General features: G+C 43.4%; 1 protein-coding gene across 1 annotated transcript in view; it reads left to right on the forward strand.

Moving 5' to 3' along the window:
* Positions 1-27,287, forward strand: part of SV2B (synaptic vesicle glycoprotein 2B) — a 58,428-nt gene that overhangs the window by 7,202 nt on the left and 23,939 nt on the right. The window contains exon 2 of the mRNA XM_083871057.1: positions 19,878-20,728. Within this exon, the coding sequence (XP_083727183.1) occupies positions 20,245-20,728 (484 nt within the window). The 5' untranslated portion in view covers positions 19,878-20,244. The remainder of the gene's footprint in view (positions 1-19,877; positions 20,729-27,287) is intronic.

Genomic DNA, 27,287 nt, shown 5'->3' on the forward strand with positions numbered 1-27,287 from the left:
AGGATTTCCATCCTTCCTGCAAGGGGAATTTAGGCCTTGCATTGGATTCCATTTATTTTAATACATAATCATCACTGATAATTGGTTTCTGGTTGTTTTATCTATAAATTAAGTCAAATTTTATCATAATTTTATGAAATATTTCTAGAGTTTGATGGTTGCATCCTATGGGAGAGAAGTCTATAGAAATGCCTGTGAGTAAATGTGCAAGAGAAGCTTTGCTTACTCACAGCCTGAGTGAACTGGCCAACATTTGCTACACAAAACAAGGCATTTAGCAGATTTTTTTTTTCCCAATGGTAAAGGAAAAATGGATCATATTTATCTTTCTCACTCAGACTGAGATGATATAATCACAGCAGAATCTGTGCTTTCATTGTTCTTTGGACCTAATTGAAACTTGATTTCAAAAATTACATGAATCAGTTCAGTTTATGGGAGTCATTAAGCAGTTTGTAAGTGTTTTTTTTTAGTGTTTCATGACAGTTGTTAATTGCATTTGATTAGAAGAACATAGTCACAGCAGGGCTGATGGATGGATTCTCATCTGAGCAAATCTGGATTAATCTATAGCCCTAAGGTTGTGGTCCATAACGTAATTGAAATCAAATTAAAAATCAAGACTGCTATTAAAATGGGACGTGTGAAAGTCATTTGCCATCATTTTGGCATCTTTTTCATTCTTTCAGAGCATCTAATAGAGCTTTTCAATTTCAATTATTTTTTCATAATTATAAGAAAAGTTTTTGCACTGGGAAATATTCCGTCTGGAAGATTTCCAAAAGAAAATATTTCTTTTGACATTTAAAAAATCAAATTCTGAAACGGTTTTTAATTCCTGCTAGATTTAGATAAGCCATTTGATTAAAAAACCATCCAGAATTTCCATCTCCCAGCAGTGTGCTGAAAAATGCAGGACCTCATTTTAATTATTTAACTATTGTTGGGGGGGTGTTTCCCTCCTATATACTATGAAATAATACCATGATTTTGGCAGGCTTACAGCATCCGAGCCCGTGTGGCTTGGAAGAGATGCACGGCAAATAAGGAAGCAAATGATATCTGTAACACTGTGTTACACAGCTTTTCCCTCAAATGGGAAGGAATGCCCAGCCTGCCAACCCCACAAGTTGGGATTAAACCCCCCGGGGTAAATGGGTCAGATTGGAACAGACCCTCCCCAGGGGTCTCGATCTCCTGTACATCCTCCTGAATGAGGATTTTTCTTTTGAGGTGCTTTGGGAAAGCAGCAGCCCCAGGGCTCTGAGATGGGGGCTCCATCTGAGGCTGAATTATAGGAGACAAGCTTTGTCTTTTTCCAATTAATAAATTCAGTTCAGTTTCTTCCTTTACTCCCTCCTTTCTGTCAGTGTAAAGTGTGTGGGAGGAACTCCCTGTGGAGGGATCTCCCTTGGATGGGAAAAGCTCTTGTGGTGCAGGGCTGAGGGACATCCACCCACATCCACTCACAGACACCCACAGACACCCACAAATACCCACTTTTCCCCCATAAAGTTTCAGTGGCCTTTGGGCAGCAGCAAACCCAGCAGGTCCTTGCCCTGCCTTTGCAGGATGTGGGAGGTGGCAGCTGGTGGATCCCTGCCCTGTGGGGGGACTGGGGATAATGGAGCTGCTTCCCTGATTAACTCTGGCACAGGCTGCTGAGTTAATTAGTAGGCAGATATAGGATACCAGGCATTACTAATTTGTCCACAGATGCAGCTTGGAGCTGAGTGGGTTTGGGGTGAATTTCATCCCTGCTGTTAGCAAAAAAATAATTTTCAATATCTGCTTCAGAATGTTTCAAATTCCTGCTTGAGCAAGAGATGCTGCTGCTGTTTCCACTGTGAGATTCCATCATGAGGTTCAATCTACATGAGATTTCAGTTCAGAATCTTCCTAGATGGCTTCATTTCACATCCATCTGGCCCTGCTTGCTCATGTCTGGACTCGTACCTTACCCTTGACAGGAGTGGTCATCCAGGTTTCACCTTCTCACTGGGAAGGGGAATCTTTGTTCCATGTTAGGGAGATCCAGTTAAGCACCAGAGGCTCCTGAGAGGTGCCTAGAAATAATTCATTTGCTGTGGTTGCAGAAGCAGCAGCTTGTTCTGACCAGTCCTATGTGGTTAGAACACATGAAGGCAGAGATCTCCCAGGATCCAGCTGATACACAAAGGACAGGCAGGACCCTCAGCCAAAGCCTGTAATAATTTCACAGGGAGCAGCTGTTCAGGTTTGCATGAACTCAGGGTATTCCCATGAACTCACCTTCCCATTCCTGTCCTTGCAGCTGGAAAAGAGCCACTACCAAATGTTCATTTACCACAGTAACCACTTAACCATTGGCTTGTGGCTGTGGCATGATCTGTGCATCAGCAGCTCCATTTCCTGCCACCTCCAGGTAGGCAGATGTTTTCTTTGGGAGTGTAGTGGAGACTGTAAGTGGTTTGGGTTGAGATATTGTGCCTGTGCTGCATCTGCTTTCATCAGATGCTTCTATAGGACATCAGAGATAGCATCTTCTGAGTGGGTGATGGAAAATAGGTGGAGTAAAAAGGGAGAAAGGTTGAAAATGGAGTTACCTGTTAGTTACTACTCAGTTACTCATCACAGAGGAGGGGCTTTCTTTCTTTTTTTCCTCAGTGATTGCTGAGTCAAATGTGAATATCACACTTCACCAAACAAGCCTGTTCTTCATCCTTATGCAGAGCATTTCTTGCTGGAAGATGGAGTCAATTACTGAGCATGTATTTACCCAGCCCGAGGAGCCTGCCAGGTTCCCATCTATATTTCATCAGCCTCAACACTCCCCGAGGCTTGCAGCCCTTTGCTCTGCCTGCAGTGAAGGGCTCCTCCACTGCAAAAGCAACAATGACTCAAGAGAAACACAGAGACAGATGAAGTTCCCTGGATTTAACATCTTCTGGCAGCCTTGGCCTTATCCCCTTAATGCTGGGTGACATTTGGATGCTCTTTTCAGCAGCCAGGTACCAGCTGATGTTTAATCTACCTGCCACTGGGCTGATGTAGAGAACAAGCTGCTCCTCACACTCTGTGCAAGTTGGAAGCCAACAGCAGCACTGCCCCCCTCCTGCCACGCTGTGGTGTCTTTTCCATCTTTAATTCATAGAAGGGTTAAAGTGACGTCTCTTAAAACTTGTGGCTCAGCCAGTGCAGGCTCACACTTACAGGTTACTGCCAGCAGTTTGTCTTTGATTTTCAGCAACCCCACTGATGAGGTTTCTCTCCATGCCCTCAAGATGCTGTCCTTCAGCCCCTGAAATGTTGCTGTCAGGAAGCTTTGTCTAAGCTTCAGCATCAGTCTGAATTTCAGGCTTTTGCATCTGCTGCAAGTGTCCCAACAGAGCTGGGTCCAGCTGGAGAGTCCCTTTATGCTACCCAGTGAAGCCATGGAAAAGAGAAACTCCTCATTTCTCTTTGAAGAAGACATTCTTTCCTTCTGGTCAAAGAGGGATTTTATTCTCAAAAGAAAAAGAATCTGTTCTGGAGAAATTAGAAATGTTTGAGAAGCAAATTTTTCCCTTTCTCCATTTCTGAAAATTACTGAACCTACTGCAGGACTTTGAGTCAGGACAAACCAGCCAAATTTTCAAGAAAAATATTATTTATGTAAAGAAAAAGCATTATTAGCACCTCTTTTTTCATAGAAAACCACTCTATTTTTTGATGCTTTTTCCTGCTTTATCAGCCTGATGACATGAGCATGCAAGCAGTAGAAAATGGGTTGCTTTTTTAACCTTCAAAGTTATTCCCCTGATTTCTAGTAAATTCCCCATTTTCTGGGCTCTTAGTCAGGATCATGTGGAAGAAACAATGTCTATTCCTCTCAGCAGGGATATATTCTTAGAAAGGATGCAGAAAAGAGAAGTAAGGTGGTTTTACTTCAGTAACAATTGGGCTTTCCAATAGTGATCCCATTTTTTTATTATTTTGATTTTACTTTAGGATTGAAATACAGTGGGTCTTGATGGTATTTGAACCCATCTGTGCCCACCTGTAATTTCTTTACATTGTTTTTATCATGGAAAGAATAAATGGCACATTAGAGTTAAATCTTCAGCTTGCTTTTCTTGCAGTTGGGATCAAGCCAAAGGAATAATCATGTGTATCTATGCAATGCATATCTCTGAAATCTCCAGCTCATATTGCTCTGGGATCCCCACACAGGTGATTTTATGACAGTTAATACCTGTTGTAATTAGGAACCTAATTAAATATCCTCTGATCTTACCCTTCTCAGAGTCAAATGGCTCAGGGGGCTGATTTGGATTCTCCAAGTCTCCCTTCACATGGTCTCCTGCAGCAAATCATGGGTGATTTTTATCACCCTTTGAATACAGGGGTGAAAAGACCAGCAACATGAGCCAACGTTCCTAAAAAGTATATGGAAAGTGTTAAAAAAAATAAATCCCACAGAATGACTGAGCTAGAAAGGAGCCAGAGAGGGCAGGAAAGCTGGAAAACTTGGCCAGATTTGAGCAGAGAAAGTCAGCAGTGCCTCAGCCATCTGTGGCAGCGCAGCAGGCGATTTGTCAGGTTGGTGTGGAAAGGAGTCTGAGAAGGAGCTGGTCTCTGGCTGGGGGCAGGTGCTGAGGGTGCTGTGCAGAAGGATCAGCAGTTTTGCCTTCACTTGGCAGCCAGGGTTACTCTACCAGAAGAAATCAGCCCTGTCCATGAGCCAAGGCAGCTCTCTGCATGATGTCATGCTGCAGGGGAACCCCTTGCTGCAGAGACCACAGCCAGTGCTTCCCTCCTGCAAAGCAGCAGAAATGGGAGAAGTAGAAAGAAAAGTCAAAGGGCAAAACTTCCTTTCCTGTGCCAGGGGCTCTGCCAGCTCAGCCTGGCTTTTATTCTGGCTGGGAGAGGTGGGTGCCCTAAATGAGCAGAGCAGAAGAGGATGTTGGTTTGTAGGAGCAGCACTGAGGCAGCCTTGGTTATACAGACAAATATCAGGGATGGATCTGGGTTCACAAAGCCTTGCTGCGTTTGCAATCCACTGTAGCACCACTGTGCTGTCAGCCAGCTCTGACCACAGGGGAGTTCCCCCACAGTTTGCAGCATCCAGAGACAGCAATAGACTGGGAACCCTCAGGGAGAGACATTTTCTTTGTTTTCACAAGGGAGGAGAGTAATTTCAAAACAATTAGGAGGAGTTATTTCCCAGAGAAAATCCTACTCATCTCACAGTAAATTCCCAAGGTACATTGCTTGCAGACAGGAGCTGTTTCTGCAGGCTTGGTACTGTGGGTTTCTGTGCTCTGGCTGCTTATTCCTGGGCAACCAGAAAAAATTTACAGCCACCAGATTTTACATTCATCACTAAGTTGCCATCAGAAAGCAGCTTTTTGCCTATCCAGTCTGGGTTAGCTGAAAGGTCTGATATCCCCCTGCTGTCTGTCAGCTGTTCCCTGGCTCCCTGACAAGGAAGTGTGAGGTTACACTTTGATAAATAACTTCTGATCATCACCTCCTTGCCACTTTCTTCACCTGGGATATTCTATCCTTTTTCCCCTGAAGGGGCACTAACGTGATCTACCTTGAAATATTTGTTATCCCCTTGAAATTTGCCAGCTAATTCCCCCAGGCTTGTCATTTGGAGGACACCTGCTCTCACACTCCACTGCTTCCTGCAGTCTCTCATATATCATCCAGGATTCCTGCTACTAGCAAAAGTCTTGAGTTTATTTTGTCTTTACTCCAGGTGTGATAGACTGTCATTCTCTCTTCCCTGTGGGGAGCAGAAGCCATTTACTGAGATATCACTTTATCTCCTGGTGTCATTTCTGTGTCAATAGTCCCAGAGTAACAGGTGAAGGGAAAAACATTCCACAGCCTTCCTGTTACTGCTACCCAGGACTGACAGCCCGGGGAAATATCTACCTTGGTTTGCCCTCTCTGGCAGTTGGCACCAGCAAATATATCCAAGAAAACTTCTTGGTTGATACTCATGGATCAGCCTACACCACAGTGAAGTTCCCTTGATGTTTGCCTCATGCCTTGAAGAATTTATTTCTCCCAGTGGAAAAAAAAGTTGTAGAAAAAGAAACGCAGATGATACTGACCTTCTTTCCCTCAAATGCATCCAATCCCTGCTTTTTAGTGCTGCCAACACCTTGCCTTTTATTCCCAGAAGTCCCACAGGTCAGTGTGTAAATAGGAATTTCCTTGTGCAAGATTTTAATCTCTTGCCTTTCAAATTTCTTTAGTGTCCCTTTGTCTCCTATTATGAGACTGCAAGTCCATCTAATTTACATTTTGAGAACAAACAGACTGATTTTTTTTTTTCTTTTTTTCTTTTCTTGTCCATTGCAAAGGATATTTTCCCTTGTCCCAAAACATGCTTGGAAACAGAGCCCACACAGAGGGTAGGGAAGGCAGATAAGGCATGGAGGCCTCTGAGAAGCTGCTGCCTTGTTGTGCCTTCTCTTTCACCCAAAAAAGGTCTTGGGTGTGTGTTGATGGGGCAGCCACTTGGCCACCAGACCCATCTGCCAGTGAGTGACTTCAGTCCTGACAAGGAGCCTTGGGGAGCATTGCCAGTTGACTTGGGGTGAAGGGAGGAGTGAGAACAGAGAACAGAGAGAGAACAGAGAGAACAGAGCTCTGTGCTGGGGCACAGGACATGGTCCCTGCAGCTCAGTGGGGAGGAGCAGCATCAGCAGTAGGAGTAAATGTGACAACACATCCCAGGCTGCACCACCTGCAAGTGCTGCCAAATTCAGGAGCTCCCTTGTGAGGCCTGGGAAGGCAGGGGCCAGAGGAAAGCCCTGATCCCATACATCTGCTCATCAGGGGCCAGCTGCAGGAACACTGCTGTGGGGAGGGTTGGCAGCAAGGGAGTGCTTGAAGCCCAAATCCTGGCAGCCATTCCCTGATGTGCTCTTCAAGAGCAGCTCTTTGAGGCCTGTTGTGCCTGGCTCTGCAGCACAGAGAGCATGGCCAGCTCTCCTGGAGCTCTGGACTATCAAAATGACAGTCAGAAGGATGGGCAGCCAAAACGTCCCTGAGGAGCCTGATGAGGTTTGATCTCAGCGTGTCAGGATGTGGGCTGGAAGCTGGGTAATAACACCCTGACAGATGAAATCCTCAGATGGGGCCAAATGCAGCTGTCCCCCTCAGTCCCTCAATTTGCCTGCTGACATGAAGAGCTGGACTCCATCTGAGGTGTGGAGAGGGCTGAGGGAAAGGCTGCCTGGATACCAAACAAGATTTTGCAAGCAGGCCCAGGGCAAGTGGAGACCAGCCAATATGTACATGAGGCAGGTCTCAAACTCCCAGCAGGAAGGAAGATGATGAAGGTCCTTGCTGCTTAAATTTTGCTGAAAGCCATATTCCTCCACTAAACTCACTTCCAGGGAGTCTACAGCTGGCATTTCTGCTGTACAGCTCCTTGGGCTGGGTCAGAGAGGCTGGGTTTGGGGAGCAGGTGAGGGTGCCCCTCACTGCAGTATCTGCAGGTAGGAGCACACTTGGAGCAGGGAAAATGGAGACAAGTCAAAAAATATCTGTCCCCCACCTCTGAAAGCCAGAGCAGCTCCTGTGCATGGGTAGCTCAAGTTTCAGGATCTCTCTCAGTTGCCTTCTCATTTTTAGGGAGTCTGATGACTCTTAGAGTTCTTACATGACTTCTTTTGCTGGGGCTGAAATGAGAGGAACAGAAGGAGAGCTACGAAATGTGCTGGAAATATTCTTGATTCTGATCAGAAGCAGCACAGTGGAGGTCATTCACAAGAGGCTCTGTCCGTGTGAGCATCATTTCAACATCACAGTGGTCTTGGCAGGGACAATCTTAAGTCCAGAAAGGTGAACTTTTGAGCTCTTCACTAGTGGTTACAAGATTCTCTTTTCAGTGATGCCTGTGTTTTCCCTACACAATATCTGACAGGTAGAGAAAACAAGTTATTACAACAATTTTGCAGACAAAGAACTAAACCTAAGAGTAGCTAAATGTCTTGCCTTAGGTTAATGGAGCCATTTGTGGCATTAGAGAAAACTGTACAGAATTCTTGATGTTGTCCAAGTCACTAAGCCATCTCTCCTCTAATCAAACCTGTCTGAGTCCTAACAAATGTCTGCACAGGCATGCATTTTTCAAATTCTTTTTTACTCTTTTCATATTTTATAGAGAAATTCCAGGTAAAACATAAGCAGAAGTTGCCTGAATTCAACTCTCCTGGCATAAATTCCCCTGATGGCAGTCTGATTTTAACTCCCATCTGTACTGTCGTGCCCCTACCCACAGGCATGAGTCACACCGAGCAATAAATAACAGCTAAATCCTTCTTCTGCCTCGACAGGTGATGCTGAGGATTTTCTCTCTGCGTACACACAGGGTATAGTGCTGCAGCTTGATGATGTATTGTAGCTATTAATTTGGGGAGATGAAGCTTTTTCATCATTAATGTCCAACCTGAATGCAGGAATTTATTCATGTGTTTGGGAGGAAAATGCAGAACCTTCTCACTGCTGTGAAGTGCTAAGCCTAACTGGCTTCTTTTTGTTTGTTTTTCTTCTTTTTACTGGTTCAAGGCAACATTAGTTTCTGACACTGATACTGTTATGCCTTTTTCTCTCCCTACCTTTCTGACCTTCGCTATCCCCTGCCTTGTCCTGCCTCCTTTCCTGCATCTCATGCTCTGCTGTTGCTTTTTTTCATTCTTTGGCTCCTGCAGTATCTTCTCCTTCTTTCAGTTTTTTCTTCCTTTCCTTCTCTATTCTGCAGAGGCACAAACATCATTTCAGAAGACTATGAGACAGCAATTTCCCCATGGCACAGCTGAAAGCTACATGACTTTGGATTGTCAGAATATTGGCCAAGCTTAAGTCTCTGTGTAAATGAGCCCCTCTTGCAAAGATCTATCCTAAAGACTCCTGCAGGAACAAGAAAGGAATGAGGGAGGCTTAGGAAAAACCACTGCCAGGCAACCCAACTTTCCAAAATGTTAAGGGGCCCATTACATGCACCCAAATTACCCATTCTCCTCTTCTTCAGGTGCAAAAATACTGCTGGGTGCTCATTTGAGTCTAAATCCTCCATGAGTATAAAAACATAAGCATAAATACAGAGTTGCTTTGGGTAACATTGCTGATAAGTCAATACCAACATATTTCAGGTCCTATGGAAATTTTTTTTATGACTTTCTTCAAGATGCTGGTTTCAAATGCAGGTTCTTCAAAGATCTGAGAATCTCAGATATTCAAGGTGCAGCTCAGACAGGCTTTGCAAATTGCCTCCTTACAGAAGAAGACATCACTCTGTGGGTATGTTTTGTTTGTGCTGCACTGATACATGTGGGGCACATAGTGAATTTGATAGCTAGATAATGGAATCTGTTGAATGATTGTGGCTGCTACAAGGTTCAGGTCTTCTCAGTAGTGTCTCATATTAAAAAAAAAAAAAAAGGTTAAACTAATCAAAATTCCATGAACATGAATGGAGCAAAAGCAATTGCTCCAGTATTTTCCCTCCCACTTAACCTTGAAAGGAGTCTCTTTAAATTTGCTTCTGCTTGCACTTGTATTTCTCCACAGGCAAGGTGCATAATGAACAGTGCATTTGCAATTTCGAAAGCCCTTGAGGCCACAATACAATTGTTTTGGAGGTCTTATGCAGAAAAGAAAGAGGCTGGATTTAGCTCGAGAACCACCCCTTTTATCTCATCTCATAATAACTGTGCCCCTTTAGCCTTGATCATTGGGCAGCCCCGAAGGGAAACAAGAGGATCAAGCCTATTAAAGGGCAGGATGGAAGCATAAGGTTGGCTGTGTCTGTGACAGGCTGCAGGGGATTGCTGGGAATGAGTGAGAATCCTGGCATGGCCACTGCATTTGTACGCTTCACTGGAGCTGGCGAGCAGCTGTCTCGAGAGACTGATGCCTGAGCATCCTGGGCTGGGAAAGAGCTGTTCCTGATGGCAGGAGTGGTTTCCAGCCTGTGGAAATGTCTCTGTTAGAGCTCTTTCTCAACACACTCCAATAATGCCACAGAAAACAGGAGATAACAACCCTGCAAAGGCTGCTGTGAGGTGCAGTAAATTATTTTGTCTCCATTAGCAGGGAGGTTGGTTGTGGGAAGGTGATTGTGGGCAATAACTGATGGGTTTTTATCAGTACCTGAAGCACCACAGTCACCTCCCATCTGTGGCTGGGGATGATGAGGCATCCTGGCCACAGCAGTGTGGGAGAAATGGGCAAAGGGTCGTTTTGTGGCACAGCACTCTGAGGACACTTTGGCTGCAGGGATCCAAATGAAAGGAGGAGCAAGGCAGAAAGGAGGAAAGGAGAAGAGCATGGAGTGCTGGGGGCAAACAGACACAGCAGACCTCAAGGCTGCTGTGTTAGGTAGAGACAGGAAAAATAAAAGGGGTATTTAATAAGGATGCTTGCTCAAATAAAATCCCTCCTGAAAGAAAGCAGTACTTAGAAATCACTCAGGGCTTTTCTGCTTTCATGGCTCTGTCACTGGAGCAAATCTATTCATCACAGCCATGTATTAATGAATTAGTTAATTAAGCGGCTCATTATTTAATAACTCAGGTTGCAAGTGTGATGAAATAAAAATCCCCTTTGTAGCCAGAGACACATCTTTGCCAATAAGCTAAGCAGTTTATAGTTAATCAGGGATGTTTGCTGTCTGACACAGGCAGAATCTGCTGAATTGCAAGCAGTTTACTTCCAAGGTTATTGCTTACAGTCCTCCCTGGGAGCTTGTCAGGGCCTGCAAGCCCAGTAAGGTTAAACCTAATAAGCTGCCCAAGGGCAAACACACGTAGAAATGCTAAATACATCAAAGGGCACTAGGGCACTGTTGTTTCTGAATAAAAATCCCATTTCCTATTGGTTTACGCTGCCAGGTGCAATGCTGATAGAGCAGCTGGTTTATTAATAAGCAGTAAAACCTCAAAGATTGTAGGTCGTTATTATATTTAAAAAGACAAGGAAATAGCAGAAACATGTGCTGATTGATTGGCTCTGATATGGCTCCCCCAGGTGATTTTGGGAAAACTCCTTGATTTGCATCTACATTGGGACACCTCTAAATATTATTTGGTGTCCAGGTTGGAGTTTGTGCCTCAGCTCCACATACAGGAAAATGTTTGTGGGGCAGCAAAGCTCACCTTTATCTTGGTCATCATGTGGAGCATAGCGGAGTTTGAAGATGGGAATAAATCTTTACCTTGCTTGTCAACAGGGTCCCTGGAATATGGGGGACAGCACACAGCATTTCTATTTCCATACTCAGATACAGTTTTAGTCTCTCCCTGCCTCAAGTCATGATGTGCAAAACAAACCTGAGAATTTCCCCCAGCCTTTGATGGGACTTGGGAGCACTCTAGGCTGCTTAGGTCCTGTGGTAATGGGAGAGGAGGGCAAGAGGAAATAGATGTCTAGAAGAAGTTTAAAGACTATGAGCAATTTCTCAGCTAAAAAATTGTTAATCTCTGTAAGATGGCCAAATTCCAGCTCAGGCATATGCATTTCTAAGTTCTCTTTGGGTAAATTATCATTTCCACAAAACTCTGGCGCATAACAGCAGACACTCCTCTCCCACCAGGCCTCCTGCTGTGATTCTCCTCCATCCTCCATGGTTTTGTTCTTTTCCTCTTCATCACCTCCCTCTGACTAAGCTCTGGGCTGTGACTTCTCCTCGTGTTTGCTCCTTGAAGCAAGTCTGTTCATTATTTATTAGCTACCATACTCTTACACCATCTGTCTCAACTCATTATCCATATTCAGCTTGTCAAATTGACCTTTTATGGCCTTTCTCTGGAATCCTAATGTGTAGTCTGTCCCTCCTTATATAGCTATGTGTTGCTAAGCCGTTGCTTTCCAACTCCTACTGTTAGACATTCCTCTCTGTATCAATCTCATGAACACCCAGCTTGCTACTCTGTGCCCCTAACTTCAGAAAAACTGTTTATTCTGCTTGACTGATGCTTGTTCCTTGTTTCATCTGCTGCATGTTTGCTTGTGCCAGCTTGCTGTAGCACATACTGTCTTAGATATGACCTTTAAAGCATCTGCATCAACAGAGTATCAGACTTTAGGGTATAATCTCCCTCTAACAGTCTGGGGACTTTCTGTCCCTTAGTTCATAACATAATATTGTGGATTACAGGCTGAATCCATCCCACAGCCACTTTGCTGTGAGAGTCACCACCATCACCACAAAAGGCAATGGTATTTCAGTGTTCAATGTGCTGGAAACCAGAATTCTCCCCCAGTGGGATGGGTGAGAATGAAAAAATGTAAAGGCATTGGAGCAGGGCAGCCAGATTCTTACTCAGCATAAATCAGGAGAGTTCAAACTACTGAACTATTTGTGCTCGTACCCTGTCCATCTCAGCTTCCAAATCCAAGGGCTACTGTAAATGCTCCAGCTCCAAAGACAATAGTTTCTCCTCACAGAAAATTGTGTAATGCAGGACTGTAGGATCAAACAGTGCAATAAATATTTTCTCCTGGTGGAACAAACACGCACAGTGTGCACCTGCCCAGGAATGTGTAAAACCCACCACAGATCAATAGAGATTATCCAGAAACTGTAGGAGAACTTCAGTTCAATAAACTCTGTAGCAGAGAATTTTGAACTAAAATGCTTTCTCTAAATAATTAATCAAGGCTGCTGGTAGCACACTAAATACTCCATCTCTAGTTTCTCTGCATTTCTTGATACACCAGGGCTGCATCTGCACCAATCTTTTCCAAACTACAGTGTGGGAGCAGTGAATAAATGAGTCCCATTCCAGAAATCAATGTTTTTTACACTGCACAGAGGGTTTTACCCTACATGTCCTACCTGTGCTGTAGGGGAGGAATCAGTAGGTGTCATCTGTACTGCTGAAAGTCGGTTCTTTGAACCAGATGATTTCAAGTCAATGACTTTCAAATACCTTGCTCTTCTTTACAGAATCTGTGGCACAGATAGCTTGCTTAACAAGCTCCGTGGAGAGTTTTTGAACCTGTGTTACACATCTATCAAACAATTTCTTAATAATAAAAAAAGTTTCAGGAAAAACTAGGGGTTTTTTTCTTAGTTTTCACTTAATACAGTGGTCTCCTCTGAAGCTACAACAAAAGACACTTCTTTTTCCACAGTCCAAAGCAAATTCCTTTTAAAGGTAAGCTCTGCTCCAGACTTTGATTTTTAAATCCCTTGCTGCCCAGACCCAGTTAGCCTCCTGTGTTTGCAGCCACAGTTGATTGTTGTAGCCATTAACACATAATTTTACACCTGAAAAAAACATATACTGACATGCCCTTCCATGTAATTTTGTTGTCTTTGATGGCACAGTAACTCATTTTTGCTTCCAGCTGCCATGTCATTGAGTAAGAAAATCAAACTCATATACTCTTCTTGATTTTTTGGAACAAGAGCAGAAAGGAGACCTCAGAAATGATACAGAATCTGATATTGTTCCAGTTGCAATGGGTTTTCAACTTGGGACTGTGATATAGTCCTCCTTCATGAATGCTTGATGATCATGGTTTCTTTTGGACATCAATTGCAAAGACAAATTTTACTTCCAATCTTTTGAGACTGAAGAGGGATCAGAATGGATTTTTTTTCCTGGTGATGCATATAGGATTCCTTTACCTGTCTAAAATACTGTAGAAACTTGCATCCCAAGGGCTGATCTGTATTTCAAAAAAAAAAAAAAAAAAAAAAGAGAGACGGTCTTCAGCTGATGAAATCACACCAATTCACTGGCCAGTGTTCAGATCTGAGAACATCCTCCTGGAAATTCCCCAGGGACACAGTGCTCTTCACCACCATTGTTTAGGATATTTGATTGAGAGGTGAAGGAAGGGAAGTGACTGCTGAAGACCTACAAGAGATGTGATCTATTTTGATACAATCATCCCCTAAAATAACGTTCAGTCGTTGGTGTGGGTTGGGTTGGGTTATTTTTTGACTGAGTGATATTCTCCACAGCCAGCTTCCTCCAAAAGTGTTTCAGAGTTCCATGCTCTGAGACTTTTCTCCTGTTGTTTTGGTAGTGAGAGAGAGATGCAAAAAGTCAAGCAAGAATTAATAAGGCTCAGGGCTGATCTCCAACAGAGATGGCACAAGATGCATTTATAATCCTTGGATATGAAGGCAAGAGCTCCTGTTATTACAAAGCATTTTCTTCCACAGTTTGTGGATCAATAATATCTCAGGGCTTCCATCTTTCCCTGGACATTTCCTCCTTTATTCTGAGCACAGTTTGCCCCAAAAATCCCTGTTCTTGCTCCTTGACTTCCGATTTCACTTGGTTTCTACCCTTTTGTATCCGAAGCCCCCTCATTTCCTTTTTCTACCTTCCCTCACATATAAATTCTCTTCAGATCCTGCTGCTTTTTGCTCTGCAGGATCCTTGCCAAGAACCCAGCCTTGCCATCTGTCCAGGAGAATGATGATATTGCTCAGCTCTCTTCTGGATGTTGAATTGTGTGGCTGCAGCAGCAATTTTAATGTTAGCAAAAAGAAAAAAAAAAAAAAAAAAAAAAACAACAAAAAACAAAACAAAAAAAAAAACCTCCCCTAACAATAATCAGCCCTGTGGAAGAAAAGCCCTTTTCTGCCTCACAGAGGTCAGATACCTTTAGTCATATGCATATAAATAGCAGGATTACTTTTCCTATATTGTATGTCTCTATATTGTCTTCTTAAAGGTGCACCTGAGAGAATTTTACATCCATGAGAGCATAATCAGAATTCTTGTCACAATTTTTGTTGATAAAAACATGCCATTTTTCCAAACCTGAATTATTTAGGGGGAAAAAATCAGTTTTGACGAATGTTTCTAATAAAAAATGGATCAAGCAGCTGACAGGATGGCATTTCTTAAATTAAACATTTTGTTTCAGTTTGAAACAAATCTCCATGCACCTCCTTCTATTTTTCTTTTTTTTTTGATGCCAATGAAAAGGGCAACTTTGGACAGTGTAAGATGAAGAATTTATAATGGAGCTGATCTGAAAACATTTTTGTTGTGAATTATGGGGTTGCAGCCCAATTTTTTTGATTTTAAAAGAATTATCATTATTATTTATACTACTTGGAAAGAGGGAAATTTTCAAAGTTCTCCTGAGATAAAATAGTATTTTTCTTAGTTTAAAAAAAATTAAAATGTGAGTCTGCAAGACTTCATTGAAAACCTGACAAGGACCTGGGAGCACTTTTCCTGACAGCTCCTCAGCTGTGAAGTTGGGAGCACAGAGACCTCTTTTCCCCAGATTCTGGTTTATTTAGGTTTAAGGTTTTGGGGACACAAGTTGCCCATATATGAATATATTCCTGTATTCATATAATCACATCTGCAAGGCATCTGCAATGCCCACAAGGGGAAAGCTGTGCTGTCCTGCTGTGGGGTCTGGAGGGACACAGAGATGCCAAGGGACAGAGCCCAGGATGCTCAGCCTGCAGCACTTCCATCCAGCAGCACAGTAATCACTCACTGCCACAGTGCTCAGCCTGTGTGATAATGTTGGTGTCATTTCTGGCTGCCTGAAATCCAGGATGCTGCTCCCCTGGGAGCTGTGATTTGTTAGGCACCTCAAAAATCTGTCCCTTTGTGTGTACAAACAGATCCATTAGTTGCAGCCTCATTAAGAATCTGAGATTGGAACTTCACAGAAACCTATCTACATAATCATCTTTCTCCTTTCAGTGAGGAAAATATCTTCTCAGGAATATTTTTTTTACAGTCATCTTTGTGACTGCAGAATGTCCTTATGGTCACTGTAGGATCTGAGCACCTTCCCATTGCTGTCAGCAGAAAGCAGCTCTGGGGGTGAGGATGTTTTGCAGGAGGAGTTGTCCTTCAGGCAGAATATTAAACTGCTCTGCCATCTGTTTTACAGGGATTATTCTGGTGAATACTAAAAAATCCCTTGAAAGCATTTTTATAGTGTCCCTGTCCTGCTCCTTCTCCTTAGTGTTCAAACGACCTCTCCCTCCTGCTGTTGATTTTGAGTGTTCTCCCTTTCTGAGCTGCAGCAAGGCTCTGGGTGGCAGCTCCCAGCCTTGGCTCTCTCCCTGCTGGATCCTCACCATGGATGTGCATTATGCATTTATGTGTGTGCACCCACGGCTCATGCTCCCACAGAGCAACATCCTCGCTCTCTTTGCTTTTCCAGAAACTCTATCATGCCCCCAGGTGCAATATTTCATAAGAAAACCCTTCTCATATCTGCTCTGCTCACTAATTTGACATGATTTGTTTTCTGATAGAGCCCAGCTCTCTGACAAGCCCTGGCTCTCTTTATTTAGTACCAAGCACAAGAAGCTCACCCTTCCCTGCATCCCCTCCAAGCTCTGCTGCCCTCCAGTTTATCACCTCAGCACGCCAGACTTACCTATATACCCTCTCACAGAGGCAAATGCAGGTGTTAATCTGCTTTTTTTAAACATCCCTTTTTCCTAGAGTAGATACTGTTTCTATTATGAGGCTTATCCAAGACTTTAGGTCTATTTTAAGTTGCAGAGCTCAAATGAATGAATTCCTGGCTAAGTAGGCAACATCTGAACTAACTACAGAGCTAAAGAGTAAAAGAAAACTGCAAGGTGCAGAGTGTATTTTAAAGAAATGAGGAAAGGATCTGAATTCTGATATATTCCAGGTTTCTGTGTCCAGCACTCAGTTTAATGGGTTGTTTTGGGCAGACTCAGAGTGAGGCTTTCCTGCCTCTGCCTTCCTGCCCCTGCAGACTCTGCCTTACAGAGCCTGATGTTTGTTGTGTGCTTAACTTCACTTGTGTGTCTCAGAAAGGGAACTGGCTGATTAAAAGGGCCAAGGGTTGTAATTAGAATCATTTAGATTGGAAAAGAACTGTAAGATCATTAAATCCAACTATTGACCCTAAACCATATCCCCAAGTGCCACATCTACATGTCTCCTAAATACCCCCAGGGGTGGTGACTCCTGACCACTGCCCTGGGCAGGCTGTTCCAATGCCTGACAACCCTTTCCATGATGCAACTTTCCTAATATCCTGTCTGAAACTTCCCTGGCACAAGTTGAGGCCGTTTCCTGTTGTGCTGTTGCTTGTTATCCGGGAGAAGAGACTGCCACCCACCCTGCTACAATAGGCTTGGTGTGATGTGTATATTTGTCTCAAGTGCTCATGCATCACTGTGAAGGGTAATTATAGCAACCCAAGCCTGCCATCTTTGTGACACATCATGATTTCGCATCTAAATGCTAAATGGGGCTGTTAATGAGTGAGTGCAGCTCAGCTTGAGTGAAAGGGTGTTAAAGAATCAGGTCTGGAGTGAATCAGCCTGTGCATATGTGGCAAGGAAAGAAAACAAGTGGTGTGAAATGCAAAAAAGTGTAGCGTTCTGAAGTTACAGCCTGCCTCTCTGCACTGCTCTTTCTCCTAGGGTGATCCCAGAAAATATCCATCCTACAAACTGAATGGGAACCCAGTCACTATTTTTTGCCATGACCCTTTATCTGAAGTACATGTTCTTCCTCACTCAGGTGACTCTCACTGGTCTGTGAGACCCATCAGCTCATGTCATGGTTTCTTAGGCTGCCCAAGATGTGATTCCATCTGGTAAATGCCAATCTTTGTGTGTCAGTGAAAGAGCATGGATGCTTCAATAGTTCTTTTCTAAGTTTGTGATCTTTGGTCCTCTTGTTGTGGGAGGCAAAGAGCCCAGCTTTAAGCCTCAGCAGCTTTTAAGTAGAGAACAAAAGGTTTTCTAGCACTTGGTCTTTAAAAACATACTTTTAGCTTTTGAAAAGAGAGATAAGGTCTGTGGAGACTCTGATCAGTTCTGCTATTGATCATTAGTGTTGTTGTTACTTCGTTTCCTAAATGAGTTTTCAATTCAGTTCTGTAGCAACCAGAAAGGGACAAACACAGTGAGGTCACTGCGCTTCCTGCTCCAACATTTGAGGTCGCTTTGAAGCATGACCTGCCAGCAGATGATTCTTAGAGACTTCCAAAGTAAGGCCTAATGTTCTTTTGCACATATTGTTCTTTTGTTTTTTCTCTTTAAAGAAAAGCCTCTTTCCCCTACTTTTCAAAAGAAAATATGTCTCTGTGGAACGACATTTTACTGCCTTGGAGAACATAATGTTCAGTCATGACACAAATCTTTGTGTAATCAAGAAAGTTACTTCAGGACTGGGAGGTTCTGAGACTCAAAAGTAATTTTGGACTTTTTTTTAACCATTAAAGGTAACACTCCAGCACTGAAACAAGAGCTGTAGAACTCACTTAAGTGCTTTTGATGGCTGTCGGATGTATTAACTCCCCTGCACGTTAACAGCTCTGGTGCCTATGCCAATACTTCTCTTTACTGCTCCCTGCACTGTAAACTCCTGATCATTATAACCTGATCAGAATGGCTTTGGCATTTTTAATTTTTTTTTTCCATTGCTTTATTGAGTGCCTTTTTTGAGCCCTGGAAAGAATGCCCTGTTGCCTTTTTCACTTGATGCAAAACGTGTGGTGTGACTCAGCATAAAGAAAGGGAAGAGGAAACACATTGAAGGTAGTGACAAATAGCAGAGGGGCAGAGAAAAGGAAGAGGTTCTGGCAGGCTCTGTAGAGGCTGTTTTGTAATTATGGGCCACAAATATATAGGTAGATAAGCAGAAGTGCCGAGGAAGCTTTTATGACATTCCTTGGAGCGGCTCCATGAACAGCACAGGAAAGGCATGGCCATTAATCCACGCAGGGAAGTCAGGCCTCTGTTCCTTCCTTACCCTGAGCATTTGGGTTGCCAGAAAATCACAGCATTTGCAGCAGGAGTGATGCCCCTCTGAGCATTTTATTATAGAGAGAGCTACTGAATTTCTCCTCTGAAGTCGCTTTAGCTGCATATAGCACTGTTATTTACAGTGTGTGCAATTGCGTGCGCTTCTATAGGTCAACTGACTGTGTAGGTAACAACACCCACACATCCTCAGGCTTGTGCCTGCCCATGTCAATCCATACCTCATTTACATTTTATTTAGGCAAGTAGCTCAAAGCTTAAAGCAAAGTCTGTGTTCTGTGCATGCCTACGCTGTGCTGGCTGCTCTGGCCTGACTCCACTCCCTTTCCCATGTGCTTCTCCTTCCAAACTCTGTGTCTACAGCTGTGGGAGGCAGGGGAACACTGGAGAGCCAGCTGGCTGCAAACTGCCTGGAAAATAATGGAAATCAGGTGTCCAGAAGGAGTATGTGTTTAGATGTTCCTTGATTTCCCTTGGTTTTCCCTGCAGACAGCAGTGGTCCTGTATTAGCTTTATTTTTTTGCTCTCTGTGAAAATCCTCCCTTGTTGATGTTTAGATATGGAGAGAACAGAGCTTGGTGTGACTTTTGGTGACTTTATCTTGGCAGATGCTGCATGCCAGTTGTGCATCTGGCATACAGATGGAGAGACACTAGGGAAAAAAAGAAGCCAATAAATAAAATTGATGTGGGGATCTGGATGAAGAAGAAAACCAAGAGCATATTTTGTCTCAATATGACGCTAGCCAGTTGTAGGGACCAGGGATGAGTGTACTCTGAGGAGATGGATGGAAACATATTTAGCAACCTGAGAGCTCTGTTCCAGCAACCCAGCCCAGTGCTGTTCTGATCTCTGTGGAAAGCAGGACCACATATGGGAGGCAGGACTTCCAGGAATGATAGAAATTGGGACCACATGGTACTTTACATTCTACTTTGGGTTCCCACTGAACTTGGTACATTTTAATGCTCTGGTTTATTCTGAGGCTTTGGGTTTTGATGATGCAAAAAACATTCCTCTGTTGCCATATTTTTTCAAAGGAAAAGCATGTGTTCAAAATGTTGGGCATTAAACTCAGCCCGTGTGTGCTTGCAAGGTTACTGCTGTCTCATTGCTATTGTCTCCTCTTTCTCAGGACATGACCTTCAGCACCACAATGAATCAGGAAAAACCTGTCAAATCCTCCTAGCTCCCTGGCTGTGCAATTTGCTGTTCCCTCGCTGTTCCCCAGACAGCAGCTTTTCTCACCCAAAGCACAGAACCCAGCAAGTCACAAATGACAGCTGAAAAGTGAAGCATTACCAAAAGCTGCGTGAGACTCTGTCAAAGAGAACCTTTATATATAATTCTCCTCCTGAGCCTGGGAAGCTGTACATCCCATCAGTTCCAAAGAACGGAGAGAAGATATGTTCAAGTAACCAACACCAGGAATTGCACAAATCCAGACAACATTTTAGAACATCTACGCAGTGACCTGCAGTGTTTAGAATTCTCTGTTCAGAATGGATGATGGATATAGAAACACAAACCAGGTCTCAGATGACTACAGGTACCAGGATGGCAACTATGACGCACCCAACGACGGCTACTACCGGGGCGGGGACGAGCCCGCGCAGGAAGAGGATGCCCAGAGTGACGTTACAGAAGGCCACGATGAGGATGATGAGGTCTATGAGGGGGAGTACCAAGGGATCCCACACCCAGATGACATTAAAGAAAAGCAGAAGAAGCGAGCCCCTGCCATGGATGATGAGTACAGAGACCGTGCTGACCTTATGGCCGAGAGGATGGAGGACGAGGAGCAACTCGCCCACCAGTACGAGAACATCATCGAGGAGTGTGGCCACGGACGCTTCCAGTGGACTCTCTTCTTTGTTTTAGGGTTGGCACTGATGGCAGATGGGGTGGAGGTATTTGTGGTTGGATTTGTTCTTCCCAGTGCTGAGAAGGATATGTGCTTGTCCAGTTCCAACAAAGGGATGCTGGGTAAGTGCCACTGGCAAACAGCTCTTCTAATGCAGTGAGAAGCAGCTGGGACACCTTTATTCTAGTGACCAGCTCATTTCAGCATCTTCTGATGACTTTCTTCTTGTGTTGTATGTCATGCCTGGGTGGATCTGACTCAGGAGAGGTTCACAGGCTGATGAGCAGCAGAATTGTACCAGAATGTGCTGTGGCAGCAGCGCCAGTCTGGTCACAGTAACCTGGGTCTGGGCAGGCAGCTCACAGTGTGCAGGTCCACAGGGCAAAACTCAAGGGTGTTCAATGAAAAATTAAAGGTAGATCTAGTGACTCAAAACTGTTAGAAACTACAAGTTTCCCTTTTCTTCAGCCCAAAGTCCCAACTGGCAAATCAACCATGCAGTCAGTTCCTTCTGCCTGCTAAGTTCTCTGTTTGCTCATATGTCCTGGATCAGATGTTGTCAATGGAGGTTTCTTTTTAGGTCTGTGGAATGCAATTAAAATGCAGCATGCAGATTAAAGCTGAGGCTACTGGCAACATCCCTTTTGCATCATTACCGACATCTCCCTGAGGTGAAAATGCAAGGCTCAGTTATTGGGAGTGAGACTGGGTGGAAAGGTTTGGACGAACAATTTCTTCCCTTGAACAATAGACAAGCCAAATTCCATCAGCCAAAACAGCAAAACCTCCCAGATCTCCAAGAATTAGGACAGGATCCAGCACAGTCTGTAGTGAGAGCCAGCCACGCAGTAGGATGGAGCATCTGGAAGGGAAATTAAATAGCTCTTGGAATAACTGCTTGAGGAGGGAGGGAGTATGTCTTGATGAACATGTACTGGGGTTGCAGGGAATCATCAGGGACTGTAGGTCATACAGGCTGGCCCAGTAGCCCTGCCTGATGCAAGGTACATGCAGATTTGGGACTAGACCCCATTGACTTCATTCTATTTACATTATTTTCATGTGACAAAGGCAATAGATAATTATCCATATATACATCTCTCCTCTTGGTGTACTGAGGTCATATTCACTTTTCTGTTACTCCCTTTTTTCTTTGAACTTGAAGATTGGGATGTTTCTTTCTACAGCTAGCCAGGTTTGTACTGACTTTTGTACTGACTTTTTTGCTTTACAAACCCCTTAAAATTCTAGCTCAAAATATCTCCAGTGAGATATCTAAAAGCAAACCTCTCACAATTAGATCCTGATTTCAAAGGGACTTGGGAATTCACCAGCTCCCTGTGGGACACAAGGCTCAGTGTGTTTTCAGTGATGAGACCTTTTTTGAAAAGCAGGTCATTTATTTTGGTGACTCTATGAAAGCTGAGATTTTCTGAAACTCTGACCTCATAAATATCCACCTCTGTATAGCTCAAACTCTGGCAGGCTCCTGAATGAGAAAACTTCAAATGTCACAAGGGAATCTATCTTTGAAGTATTTCTGGCCCAACCACAGGTAAAAATGAACACGAAATCTCCCCAGAGAGCGTGTTCTGCTTTTTCCAGCTCAGTATTTGCGAGGCTGAAAGTTCAGGGTGTTCTGATAAGCTCTGAATAAGCAAGGAGACATTTGGGTCCGTATCCAATCCCAGCTCCAGCCTCCTGCGCACTGACAGAGCTAATCTGGGACTGCTAATGAGGGAAGAGAACTCTTCTTGCTGCCTTTCCTGCCCACTTTCAAACACAGCTTGTGAGAACCTGATTTTGCAGAACAATTTCTCCTGTCCTTAGCTTGTTTGTCTGGGAGGGATCTGCTGTCAAAGCTTGTGTTCAAACTATTTAATTGCTTCACTATGAAAGAAAAAAAGGATTTTTTCTAAAATACAATAAAAGCTGGTTTATCTTAGTTTGGAGCAGGGACAAGAGTGGGTAGTTATGGTTATGGTAGTGGTGGTTATGGGGCAGGTCTCTGATTCAGTCCATTGTATTTGTTAAACCCCTTTCTTGTCTGCTGGACATTTCTCTGCTGCTGGATCTGAGGTTTGTGAGATGACTCTTTGTGAAAATGAGTTAAGCATGGCTTGGAAAGCCTTACATTGCCCAGCAGTGCTCTGATGTGGGTACTGAGTACCCAAGGCACCAAGAAGAGAGTATGATGAGCCTGGGGTGGGTAGGGGGCTGCTGGAGGGCATAGGAAGGGAACAGTGCAGATCTCTGGGTCTGGAGAGGGGAAGGAGACCTTTCTGCCAAATGAAGGGTGGAAGCAGCAGGGAAAAGAGGGTGTTGGAGGTTTGACAGGTAGCAGGGCACTGCAGGGACATGAGGTCTGGGTGCAGCCCTGCCACCAGCACAGCCTTGTGCCTCAATTACTGCCCCTGCAAGAGAGTTTCATCCCTTTTCTGAGCAGCTGGGGCACGAGGACAGCAGATATCAGCTTCTCAAGGGGAAGGCTGAGGAAGAGCTGTTGATGGAGATGAGAACAAAATCATCAAAATCTTTCTTAGGATAGCTTCAGCTCCCATCCACCTGCAGCTATGAAAAAAGGTATCTCCACAAAGCTCAGAGTCTCCAAGAGAAACTCATGTCCCTCTGTGAATCCATTCCTTTAGTGCTCTATGTCAGTGCACGTTGATCAGGGTTCATTTACACTTAGAGATTGATTTGGTGGCAATCAAAGAGCCTTCACCTCCATTTCTAATGTGCAGTGACAGTCTTGCCCCAGTGTGTCTGCACAGGATGAACAGGGGGGTGATTAGAGCAGGCACAGCTTTCCCTCAAGTTATCACACGGTTTTAGGGAAGCAGGGATATTATCCACACATGAGCTGCTGCCCCTTGCCTTATCCCCATGTACCAATAAACATCCACAGATAAGCTCGTGTTTATTCCCAAGGAACCGATTATCTCCCACGTTTTAGCTAAGGGAAACATAACCAGGTTTCCCCAGGAGCAGTTAAGGTCACTTCCAGGCAACTGCTAACATTTAAACACACAAGGTCTCAGCCATAACAAGAGAGGCCAGGAGGGAAAAACTGGGAAATAAGTCAGGTGAGTAATCAAACTCCAGCAGAAATAGGAAGGGACAAATATGAGAGATAAAGCAGATGCCTCCTAAAGACCAATTTAGTGAAGTTCAGCTTCTGCTAAAAGGACATTTTGCATTAAACACTCTGCACATTGAATATTTTTCCTCCCTTGGAAAGCAATCATGGGAAAATATCAAGCAAACTATGGCCAAATTATGCAAAAATTGCAAATAAACAGATGCCCACAGTGTTTCATGAAATGTGTGAAGTGGATATGACACATCTTAGAAAACGTTTACATTTCATTCTGAAAATAAACATCTCACCATCAGATGCAAATTAACAGCTATTTTAGCCCTAAATATCTCAAGTGGGACAAAATACGTATTTGGAGTTTTTCAGTTATGAGAAATACTATTTTAAAGATGATTTCAGGGGTATTACAAAAATAAAACCCAACCAGAAAAAAAAAAAAAAAAGAAACAACAGTATACATATTTTAGCAGTTTGATTCAATCAACTTATAATACAAGTTGTTAAGAACAAGTTTGATAGCATGTAACAACATTATTTTTACATATTCATTTGACAGATCAACTTTGCTGAGCTTTCATCAGCAGTAGTCAAAATAATAATTCAATTCTTAAATTTTCTGAAACAGTACTTACATATTCCTTCTCAGTATGATACAGCCTATTGGAAGCATTTTTTAAAATATGCTAAGTATAATCAAAAGAGTAATAAAATTTGTATTTTTTTAGTTGCTGAAAGGCACACAGTATCATTATTTGGAGAAATATCTTATAAATACATATCTTTACATGCTATAAATCATTTCTTAGAGGACTAAATATTATGTTTGCAAGCACAGAGCAGTAAGTACAAAGCAAATATAAAAGATAATGACATAGTAATGTAATTTAAACTTCTTCACATCCTGCATATAAAAAACTCGAGACAGAGTTAAAGCATCAGCCCTCCCAGATCCCAGAGCTGCAGTTGTGTTATCGTCATTTTACAGTTCACTAAACTGAGACAAGGAAATTTTTAAGGGCTTTGCCCATAACTATAAAACAGCTACACCAGGCCGGAGAATAAAATTGCCTTTTCAGGCTCCCTTCTCCTTTTTATGATTTAATAATAATTTTTTTAAGGAGAATATCATATTACAGACTCTTAACCTCATAATGCCAGATAAAAAAAAGCAAGAAAAAGAAAATCTTATAAGTAACTATGCTTTTATGTAGCAATTCAAGTTTGGCTGTGTGAGTCAGGTTGAATAGAATGTGTACAACATGCCTGCTTTTAGTTGTGTGAAGAGGATGTTTTATTATCAGCTGAGATAAAATCTGGTCTCAGCTTCTCATTGACCTGAATTCACCTGATATGACAGTAAATCCTAATCCCCTCTGCAGAGCTCAGTGGCTTTTCTCCACTTCATTTTTTTTTTTCTTCTGGCTGAGCCCAGCCCAGCCCAGCCATGTCTCCCTTGCTCTGCCATGGTTATTTCCTGTCTTTTTTTCTCCTCCATGGCCATGGACCCCCAACACTACATTCACTACATACATACAGCATTCACTACACTGTGATGAGACCTGCCCCTATATCAGGCATGGATTCCTGGCTACAAATTTGCTCTCAGTCAGAAACACTCAGCCCAAGATGCAGCCCAAGGAGCATCATCACCCTGAGCAGTAGGGAATAAAACAAAAGCGGTCTTGTGATATGAGAACACCCCACATTTTCTGTAGGTCTGATATGGGGGTGAGTGGCTGTGTCCCCATCTGTAAACACGGTGGGAATTTCATCTGCTGCCTTCCAGCCTGAGGAAGCTTTTGTTGGACAGAAAAGGATTTGTTTGTCCTCCCTAGTTGAAATCTTTGCTTTATCAGAGGGGTTGGGTGGGGAGAACCAGATGGTCCCATGAGTATTGTGGTGCTGGAGAAGTCCTGTGGGGAGAAGCTAAGCTGAGGGTAAACACCACCCACACCCTGCTGGCAGTGCTGAGCCCGGCTGTGCCTTGGCTCACCTTGTGCTGTGCCTTGGCTCATCTGTGCTGTGCCTTGGCTCATCTGTGCTGTGCCTTGGCTCACCTGTGCTGTGCCACAGCCCCACGGCCTCACCCTGGCTCCAGCTGCACAACCCCTGCATCCCAACAGCCAGATTTGCCCAATATCCACACACAGATCTCCCCAAATGCAATGCTGCCTTTGCCATGGGAGGTTCCCTTCTCAGTGCCAGAGCTGCTGCCTGTGGAAGGAGTCTCACTGCTTGTATTAACCAAGAAGGAGAGTGCAATGGGATCTTGCCTTTCCTTTGACTTCCATTTAAAGGTCACGTTGATTCATGAGGAAAGCATTAATAAGCCTATAAGGAAGAGCAGATTGAAAATTGCAGGAAGAATGGAAAAAAATCCCAAAAAAACATCAGCCTTGAGCTCATCCTCTGTCAAGACCCTCCCCTGTTCTGGGGCATCACTGTGGTACAAGAGAGTCAGCACTATCCCTTCTTTATTCCTCTCTTTCAATTACTTACAACTGGATCTCTGCCTTGCCACATCCATCTCCCAAACTGTCCAGACCTGACTCACGAAGTGTTGTTTGTGTCCATAAGGTGCATCCCTAAAGATTCTATGCCAGTAACAGTATTTCAATTTTAGTTTTATTACAACTTGAGCTACAAGATATATAAGGTCCTAATAATTTTCTGTTGTCCAAATGCTTTCCCTCTTCAAGACCCTCTGTGTTTTGTTTACCATAGGGCTGTACTGGTAGTGAGTGGCCTGGGATTGGAAGGGAGGCAGGAGTTTTCCCATTCCTGTGGTTACTGGTTCCATGCAAACCAGAGACAACCCTGGGCCCAACTCCTCGCCTCCCTGACAGCCTCAAGGACTCTGGGACTAATTCTTCTCAGTGAGCTATTTGGGGGGTTTTTTGTTCAAATTTTGTATTTATTCCACAAGTTTTGTCCTGTCATAAAAGGGATTATTTTTAGATGTGTCTCTTTTTTAAAAACCATAATCCCATTAACCAGCAATGAGAAAAATTCATGCTTGTGATGCAGATTTAGGTAAACCTTGAATTTTTTGGTTTTTTTTTCTGAAACCCTTAGAAGTCTACTTTTTACTATATTGAAGTAGTAAAAATACAGTTTAACACACTGAGAGGCACATACTGTATCTGCAGTATATTCCTTTCTTTATTCCTAAAACTTCAGCTTCTAACTTCAAATTCCTGTCTAATACAGAGTGCACAACTTCAGTAAAGGCTAATAAATTTCTTAGTGTGAAAATGCTAAATATGTTACCCCTTTTCTAGTGGGAATAAGCCCAGTCAGTGGTCACATATTTTCCTTATAACTTCAGCAATGGATGAGTCATAACCCAAAATTTATTCATAGAATTTCAGCTCTTTGGTTTTCCACCACTTTTATGGGAGGCTGTTGCAGACTTTCCCACAGGCATTCATTATACTCCAGGACTTGTGGAATAGCCTGCAAATAATGGCTTATTCAGAATTGCCCTTAACATTTCATCTGAGCACCTTATGTGTCAGTTGGGAAGCTGATCCCTCCTTGCACAGTCGAAGTCTGTGTGGTTTGAGGCCAAGTTTAGAAGT

This window comes from Zosterops lateralis (assembly GCF_965231275.1).
Source record: "Zosterops lateralis genome assembly, chromosome: 13".
Lineage (NCBI taxonomy): Eukaryota > Metazoa > Chordata > Aves > Passeriformes > Zosteropidae > Zosterops > Zosterops lateralis.